The sequence below is a fragment of the Bombina bombina genome, chromosome 3 (genome assembly GCF_027579735.1).
Source record: "Bombina bombina isolate aBomBom1 chromosome 3, aBomBom1.pri, whole genome shotgun sequence".
Taxonomy (NCBI): domain Eukaryota; kingdom Metazoa; phylum Chordata; class Amphibia; order Anura; family Bombinatoridae; genus Bombina; species Bombina bombina.
In genome coordinates, this window is record NC_069501.1 from 1,275,122,026 (window position 1) to 1,275,131,662 (window position 9,637).

The 9,637-nt window shown below is 40.8% G+C and overlaps 1 protein-coding gene across 1 annotated transcript; it reads right to left on the minus strand.

Moving 5' to 3' along the window:
* Nucleotides 1-6,605: 6,605 nt before the first annotated feature.
* On the minus strand, nt 6,606-7,571 carry LOC128652739 (olfactory receptor 51G2-like). The gene has a single exon (XM_053705670.1). The coding sequence runs from the start codon at nt 7,569-7,571 to the stop codon at nt 6,606-6,608; it is 966 nt and encodes a 321-aa protein (XP_053561645.1).
* Between the last annotated feature and the right edge of the window lie 2,066 nt (nt 7,572-9,637).

Sequence of the window (9,637 nt, forward strand, 5' to 3'; positions counted from 1 at the left end):
AACATTTTTAGGGTGACAGCTGGAAGTGTGCAGCAAGGTATTTCCAGAGATAGGCTTGCGATATACTTTGGTATTTACTCTGTCCTCCAGATTGCCTGATAAACAAATATCCAGATAGTTTATTTTTTCAGGTTCAGATGCAAAGGTAAAAATTGAGTTCAATGTCATTGTCATTGACCCATTCCAAAAACAAGGGTATCATATCTGAAGGGCCTGACCAAATAAAGAGCAGGTCATCTATGTAGCACTTATAAAAGTTCACATAGGACCTGAAAGGGTTATTATCTCCAAAGATTTGGCACAGTTCCCATTTGCCTAAGATTCGCTTATGAGGGGGGAAAATTTTGCCCCATGGCTGTGTCACATCTTTGGAGGTAATATTTACCTTCAAATTGAAAGAAATTGTGAGTAAGGAGAAACGAAAGTGTGAGAATAATATAAGACTGAAAGTCGGTAGTGTAGTCAGTATGGGTATTCAAAAAATAAGCTACTGCCTTTATACCCTTAGAATGTGGTATAGAGGAATATAGTGAAACCACATCTACTGTTACCCAGGTGAAAGACTTATCCCATTTCAGATCTTTAACAAGGTTTAAAATGTGTTTAGAATCCCTGGTATATGATGGAAGGAAAAGGGCCATGGGTTGGAGGATGGAGTCAAGCCATTGAGAGAGCCTTTCTAAAAGGGAGTCTACTCCACTGACTATGGGACGTCCCTTAACATCACTCAAAGATTTGTGAACCTTGGGAAACATGTGGAACATGGGTATCTTGGGAAATTTGACATCCAAATAAGCAGCCGCCTGTGTGTCAATAAATCCATGTTCCAACCCGTGATCCAAGATTTGGCTGAGGACTGTACCATAGTCAGAAGTGGGATTTCTATCCAAGACCTGGTAGTCACGTGTGTTATTTAACTGGCGTAAAGCCTCAGAAATGTAATCCGCCCTGTCCAATACCACAATACTGCCCCCCTTATCGGCAGGGCGTATAAAGCCTCAAAGACTCTTACTGTTTAACCGAAAGGTTATATGCAATAGGATCTGGAATATCCTTAAGATTTTGTAAATCTGGCTCAACTCTGTTACAGAAGGTTTCTATGATGGGTCCCTTAGTATGTATAGGGTAAAATTTGGATTTTTTCTTTAGAGACGTTCCACTATTCATCTGTCCTTGGTGATTATTTGTTTCTTGTGCTAAACTTTGAAGTATTACAACGTCACAACCTCACACTTTCTATTGATCTCTATTTTGTATGCTGTGGGATACTTCATCTTTCTTTCCCTATATACATTATAGCCTTTGCAGTCAAGTCCTTGTCAGATGCCATACTCTTTTGAGCCCTTATAACTTTTTAAAATGTATGTGAATACTTTTTATAAGATAGTGTATATAAGAGTGTAACACTTTATTTTAATGCATTGATGTTGTGTTACAATAACATTAGTGCACCACTTGCAATCTAGCCCTTCATTTTTAAATTTACTTCTGTTGTCATATTTACTTTGTTGAAGAGATACCTAGATAGGTGGCTTACACGCATGACAGGAAATAGTGCTGCTACATAGTGCTCTCACTAATGTATAGCATTGGTGCAAAACTGCTGCCATCTAGTGCTCTCACTAATGTATAGCATTGGTGCAAAACTGCTGCCATTTAGTGCTCTCACTAATGTATAGCATTGGTGCAAAACTGCTGCCATCTAGTGCTCTCACTAATGTATAGCATTGGTGCAAAACTGCTGCCATCTAGTGCTCTCACAAATGTATAGCATTGGTGCAAAATTGCTGCCATCTAGTGCTCTCACTAATGTATAGCATTGGTGCAAAACTGCTGCCATCTAATGCTCTCACTAATGTATAGCATTGGTGCAAAACTGCTGCCATCTAGTGCTCTCACTAATCTATAGCATTGGTGCAAACCTGCTGCCATCTAGTGCTCTCACTAATGTATAGCATTGGTGCAAAACTGCTGCCATTTAGTGCTCTCACTAATGTATAGCACTGGTGCAAAACTGCTGCCATCTAGTGCTCTCACTAATGTATAGCATTGGTGCAAAACTGCTGCCATCTAGTGCTCTCACTAATGTATAGCATTGGTGCAAAACTGCTGCCATCTAGTGCTCTCACTAATGTATAGTATTGGTGCAAAACTGCTGCCATCTAGTGCTCTCACTAATGTATAGCATTGGTGCAAAACTGCTGCCATCTAGTGCTCTCACCAATCTATAGCATTGGTGAAAACTGCTGCCATCTAGTGCTCTCACTAATGTATACCATTGGTGCAAAACTGCTGCCATCTAGTGCTCTCACTAATGTATAGCATTGGTGCAAAACTGCTGCCATCTAGTGCTCTCACTAATGTATAGCATTGGTGCAAAATTGCTGCCATCTAGTGCTCTCACTAATGTATAGCATTGGTGCAAAACTGCTGCCATCTAGTGCTCTCACTAATGTATACCATTGGTGCAAAACTGCTGCCATCTAGTGCTCTCACTAATGTATACCATTGGTGCAAAACTGCTGCCATCTAGTGCTCTCACTAATGTATAGCATTGGTGCAAAACTGCTGCCATCTAGTGCTCTCACTAATGTATAGCATTGGTGCAAAACTGCTGCCATCTAGTGCTCTCACTAATGTATAGCATTGGTGAAAACTGCTGCCATCTAGTGCTCTCATTAATGTATAGCATTGGTGAAAACTGCTGTCATCTAGTGCTCTCACTAATGTATAGCATTGGTGCAAAAATGCTGCCATCTAGTGCTCTCACTAATGTATAGCATTGGTGCAAAATTGCTGCCATCTAGTGCTCTCACTAATGTATAGCATTGGTGCAAAACTGCTGCCATCTAGTGCTCTCACTAATGTATAGCATTGGTGCAAAACTGCTGCCATCTAGTGCTCTCACTAATGTATAGCATTGGTGAAAACTGCTGTCATCTAGTGCTCTCACTAATGTATAGCATTGGTGCAAAACTGCTGCCATCTAGTGCTCTCACTAATGTATAGCATTGGTGAAAACTGCTGTCATCTAGTGCTCTCACTAATGTATACCATTGGTGCAAAACTGCTGCCATCTAGTGCTCTCACTAATGTATAGCATTGGTGCAAAACTGCTGCCATCTAGTGCTCTCACTAATGTATAGCATTGGTGCAAAACTGCTGCCATCTAGTGCTCTCACCAATCTATAGCATTGGTGAAAACTGCTGCCATCTAGTGCTCTCACTAATGTATACCATTGGTGCAAAATTGCTGCCATCTAGTGCTCTCACTAATGTATAGCATTGGTGCAAAACTGCTGCCATCTAGTGCTCTCACTAATGTATACCATTGGTGCAAAACTGCTGCCATCTAGTACTCTCACTAATGTATAGCATTGGTGCAAAACTGCTGCCATCTAGTGCTCTCACTAATGTATACCATTGATGCAAAACTGCTGCCATCTAGTGCTCTCACTAATGTATAGCATTGGTGCAAAACTGCTGCCATCTAGTACTCTCTCTAATGTATAGCATTGGTGCAAAACTGCTGCCATCTAGTGCTCTCACTAATGTATACAATTGGTGAAAACTGCTGTCATCTAGTGCTCTCACTAATGTATAGCATTGGTGAAAACTGCTGTCATCTAGTGCTCTCACTAATCTATAGCATTGGTGCAAAACTGCTGCCATCTAGTGCTCTCACTAATGTATAGCATTGGTGAAAACTGCTGTCATCTAGTGCTCTCACTAATGTATAGCATTGGTGAAAACTGCTGTCATCTAGTGCTCTCACTAATGTATAGCATTGGTGAAAACTGCTGCCATCTAGTGCTCTCACTAATGTATAGCATTGGTGCAAAACTGCTGCCATCTAGTGCTCTCACTAATGTATAGCATTGGTGCAAAACTGCTGCCATCTAGTGCTCTCACTAATGTATAGCATTGGTGCAAAACTGCTGTCATCTAGTGCTCTCACTAATGTATAGCATTGGTGCAAAGCTGCTGCCATCTAGTGCTCTCACTAATGTATAGCATTGGTGAAAACTGCTGCCATCTAGTGCTCTCACCAATCTATAGCATTGGTGAAAACTGCTGCCATCTAGTGCTCTCACTAAAGTATACCATTGGTGCAAAACTGCTGCCATCTAGTGCTCTCACTAATGTATAGCATTGGTGCAAAACTGCTGCCATCTAGTGCTCTCACTAATGTATAGCATTGGTGCAAAATTGCTGCCATCTAGTGCTCTCACTAATGTATAGCATTGGTGCAAAACTGCTGCCATCTAGTGCTCTCACTAATGTATACCATTGGTGCAAAACTGCTGCCATCTAGTGCTCTCACTAATGTATACCATTGATGCAAAACTGCTGCCATCTAGTGCTCTCACTAATGTATAGCATTGGTGCAAAACTGCTGCCATCTAGTGCTCTCACTAATGTATAGCATTGGTGCAAAACTGCTGCCATCTAGTGCTCTCACTAATGTATACCATTGATGCAAAACTGCTGCCATCTAGTGCTCTCACTAATGTATAGCATTGGTGCAAAACTGCTGCCATCTAGTGCTCTCACTAATGTATAGCATTGGTGGAAAACTGCTGCCATCTAGTGCTCTCACTAATGTATAGCATTGGTGAAAACTGCTGTCATCTAGTGCTCTCACTAATGTATAGCATTGGTGAAAACTGCTGTCATCTAGTGCTCTCACTAATCTATAGCATTGGTGCAAAACTGCTGCCATCTAGTGCTCTCACTAATGTATAGCATTGGTGAAAACTGCTGTCATCTAGTGCTCTCACTAATGTATAGCATTGGTGAAAACTGCTGTCATCTAGTGGTCTCACTAATGTATAGCATTGGTGAAAACTGCTGCCATCTAGTGCTCTCACTAATGTATAGCATTGGTGCAAAACTGCTGCCATCTAGTGCTCTCACTAATGTATAGCATTGGTGCAAAACTGCTGCCATCTAGTGCTCTCACTAATGTATAGCATTGGTGCAAAACTGCTGTCATCTAGTGCTCTCACTAATGAATAGCATTGGTGCAAAACTGCTGCCATCTAGTGCTCTCACTAATGTATAGCATTGGTGCAAAACCGCTGCCATCTAGTGCTCTCACCAATCTATAGCATTGGTGAAAACTGCTGCCATCTAGTGCTCTCACTAATGTATAGCATTGGTGCAAAACTGCTGCCATCTAGTGCTCTCACTAATGTATAGCATTGGTGCAAAACTGCTGCCATCTAGTGCTCTCACTAATGTATACCATTGATGCAAAACTGCTGCCATCTAGTGCTCTCACTAATGTATAGCATTGGTGCAAAACTGCTGCCATCTAGTGCTCTCACTAATGTATAGCATTGGTGGAAAACTGCTGCCATCTAGTGCTCTCACTAATGTATAGCATTGGTGAAAACTGCTGTCATCTAGTGCTCTCACTAATGTATAGCATTGGTGAAAACTGCTGTCATCTAGTGCTCTCACTAATCTATAGCATTGGTGCAAAACTGCTGCCATCTAGTGCTCTCACTAATGTATAGCATTGGTGAAAACTGCTGTCATCTAGTGCTCTCACTAATGTATAGCATTGGTGAAAACTGCTGTCATCTAGTGGTCTCACTAATGTATAGCATTGGTGAAAACTGCTGCCATCTAGTGCTCTCACTAATGTATAGCATTGGTGCAAAACTGCTGCCATCTAGTGCTCTCACTAATGTATAGCATTGGTGCAAAACTGCTGCCATCTAGTGCTCTCACTAATGTATAGCATTGGTGCAAAACTGCTGTCATCTAGTGCTCTCACTAATGTATAGCATTGGTGCAAAACTGCTGCCATCTAGTGCTCTCACTAATGTATAGCATTGGTGCAAAACCGCTGCCATCTAGTGCTCTCACCAATCTATAGCATTGGTGAAAACTGCTGCCATCTAGTGCTCTCACTAATGTATAGCATTGGTGCAAAACTGCTGCCATCTAGTGCTCTCACTAATGTATAGCATTGGTGCAAAACTGCTGCCATCTAGTGCTCTCACTAATTTATAGCATTGGTGCAAAACTGCTGCCATCTAGTGCTCTCACCAATCTATAGCATTGGTGAAAACTGCTGCCATCTAGTGCTCTCACTAATGTATAGCATTGGTGCAAAACTTCTGCCATCTAGTGCTCTCACTAATGTATAGCATTGGTGCAAAACTGCTGCCATCTAGTGCTCTCACTAATGTATAGCATTGGTGCAAAACTGCTGCCATTTAGTGCTCTCACTAATGTATAGCATTGGTGCAAATGTGCTGCCATCTAGTGCTCTCACTAATGTATAGCATTGTTTTAAGTTGGACTGTGTGAATGAGTGAATGAAGCCTAGTTGGCACTGTTGTTGTCAGCTGTTTCTAGAACTTTTGTAAGCTGAGTACAAAAATCCATAAGTTTTTTTTTAGCATTATTGTTTAGGTCTGTTAAAAGCTAGTTATGTAGGTGAAGTGAACACGTAGTTATGTTGATGTTGGGTTACAGGAAACTCTTGGCAGTTGTGCTACACATGAAATGTTATTTTGATAAATGAGAATAACAAAGATAAATATAACACAAGGAGGAATTGTATAATAAAAACGATGCATTATGGAAGTCTAATTGCCCAGGACAGAGATTCCAGTATTATGGGTAACAGAGCTTTTTCCTCTGAAAGTCATAATGATCTTGTGACGAATCTGTTTGGTTTTGATGCTGTAGATAAGAGGGTTGATCACAGGAGGCAAAAGCAGGTAAATATCAGCCATCACAATGAGAAGTAAGGGAGAAGTATGTTTCCCAAATCTATGCACCACTGTTAGTCCAATGAGTGGGATATAAAACAGTAACACAGCACAGATATGAGAAATACAGGTGCTAAATGTCTTATACCGGGCTTTGTGGATAGTAATATTCAGTACTGCTCTAAAAATCATCCCATAGGAGACAATAATGAACAGAGAGTCAACTCCCTTAGTCATTAGCACGGCTACCAGGCCATATATGTTGTTTACAGTTGTGTCTGCACATGCCAGTCTTATCACATCTTGGTGTAGACAGTAAGAATGAGAGAGAGCAAGGCTCTTGCAGAAGGGAAATCTCCTGGTGAGGAACGGAATGGGAAAAACCACACATATACCTCTTATAAATATCACTGTTGCAATTCGGGCCAAAACAGAACTGGTTAAGATGGCAGAATATCTTAAGGGATCACATATAGCAATGAGCCGGTCCACTGCCATAGCCACCAAAACTCCAGACTCCATGGCTGCAAAAGTGTGTAGAAAATACATCTGCGTGAGGCAGGACTCAAAGTAGATCTGGTTATAATTAAGAAAGAAGACACTGAGCATTGTGGGAAAGGAGGTAAATGACACTCCAATGTCTGTCAATGATAACATGGATAGTAAGATGTACATAGGCTGATGGAGGCTACGGTCTGTGATTATAAGGAACAGGATAGTGCTGTTACCCACAAAGGCGATGATGTACAGGACACACAGAGGGAAGGCCATCCAGTGCTGGTTGTCTCCAAGCTCAGGGATTCCACTTAATGTAAAAGAAAAAGATATGTTACCCACCATGGTCCTCATCTCACTGGGTCACCAGGATCTTTTGACTGACCTGAAAGAAAAGCAAAAAAAGAACAAACTGTTCTTGTATGAAAATATTATGTCATCAGATTATATCACTGCAATATAGCGCAGATGACATTGGGCTATACATATCTTTTTTCCGGCGGCGAAGTCCTCATCTAAGCGGTGAGAAGTCTTCATCCAGGCGGCCTCTTCAATCTTCATCCAGGCGGCATCTCCTATCTTCATCCAGGTGGCATCTTCTATCTTGATCCCGATGGCGCTGAGCGGGTTCTCCTGAAGACATCCGGCACGGAGCATCCTCTTCATACGGTCACCGCTGTACACTTAATCTTCAATGCAAGGTACACGATTCAAGATGGCGTCCCTTGCATTCCTTTTGGCTGAAAAAATTGAATCAGCCCATAGGAATTAGAGCTGCTAAAATCCTATTGGCTGCTCAAATCCGGGATCAAGATAGAAGATGCCGCCTGGATGAAGACTGAAGAGGCCGTCTGGATGAAGACTTCTCGCCACTTGAATGAGGACTTCGCCACCGGGATGAAGATTGAAGAGGCCGTCTGGATGAAGACTTCTCGCTGCCTGGATGAAGATCATTCAAGCGGGACTTCAAAAACTGTATGTGGATCGTCAAGGGTTTTTTTGATGGGTTTTTATTTTAGATTAGGGTTTGGGCTTGTAAAAGAGCTAAATGCCCTTTTAAGGGCAATGCTCATCCAAATGCCCTTTTCAGGGAAATGGGTGGCTAAGGTTTTTTAGATTTTTATTTTATTTTGTGGGTTTGGGGGGGTGGGGGTTAGTAATATTAGTGGGTATTTGTATATTTTTTTCACAAAACGAGCTGATATATTTAGGGCAATGTCCTACAAAAGGCCCTTTTAAGGGCCATGGGTAGTTTACTCTAGATTGTTTTTTTTTTATTTTGGGGTGTTTTTTTTAATGGGTATTAGAATAGGAATGATTTTTATTATTTTTGATAATTTGTTATTTTGTGTAATGTATTTTATGGGGGTGTTTTTTTTTTGGAGCAAAAGAGCTGTTTAACTTAGGGCAATGCCCTACAAAAGGCCTCTTTAAGGCACCCCAAAATGCCCTTTTAAGGGCCCTTGGTAGTTTGGGGGGTGGGGGTTGTAAACTGTTAGGGGCTGTTTTTTTGTATTAAAAGAGCTGTTTAACTTAGAGCAATGCCCTAAAAAAGGCCTTTTTTAGGGCCCTTGGTAGTTTAATCTAGATTAGTCTTTTTATTTTAGGTTGGTTCTTTTTTTTTTTAAAGGGTATTAGAATAGGAATAATTTAAATTTTTTGGGATAATTTCTTTTGTTTTGTTTTTGTAATGGTAGATTTTTTTTATTTTTTTTTATTTTTAGGTTTTAGTGTAAGGTATCTTAGGTTTTATTTTACAGGTAATTTTGTATTTATTTTAAGTAGGTAGCTAGTAAATAGTTAATAACTATTTACTAACTAGTCTACCTAGTTAAAATAAATACAAACTTGCCTTTGAAATAAAAATAAAACCTAAGCTAGCTACAATATAACTATTAGTTATATTGTAGCTATTTTACGGCCAGATTATGAGTTTTGCATTATGAGTGGTTCGGTAATAACTTGCAAGTTATTTCCACCACTCACCTTTAATAGCGCTGCTATTACAGGTTTTCCAAAAACCTGTGTTTGCAGGCAATATGGCAGCATTGAGCTCCATACCACACACAAATACCAGCGCTTCTTTGAGCTGGTTTTACGTGCTCGTGCACGATTTCCCCATAGACATAAATGGGGAGAGCCAGCTAAAAAAAAGCCTAACACCTGCAATAACAGAGCGTAAAGCTCCATAACGCAGCCCCATTGATTCCTATGGGGAAAGAAAATTTATGTTTAAACCTAACACCCTAACATAAACCCTGAGTCTAAACACCCCTAATCTGACACCCCCGACATCGCCGACACCTACATTACACTTATTAACCCATAATACGCCACCCCCAATGTCGCTGCCGCCTACCTACTCTTATTAACCCCTAATCTGCTGCCCCCAATGTCGATGCCACCTATCT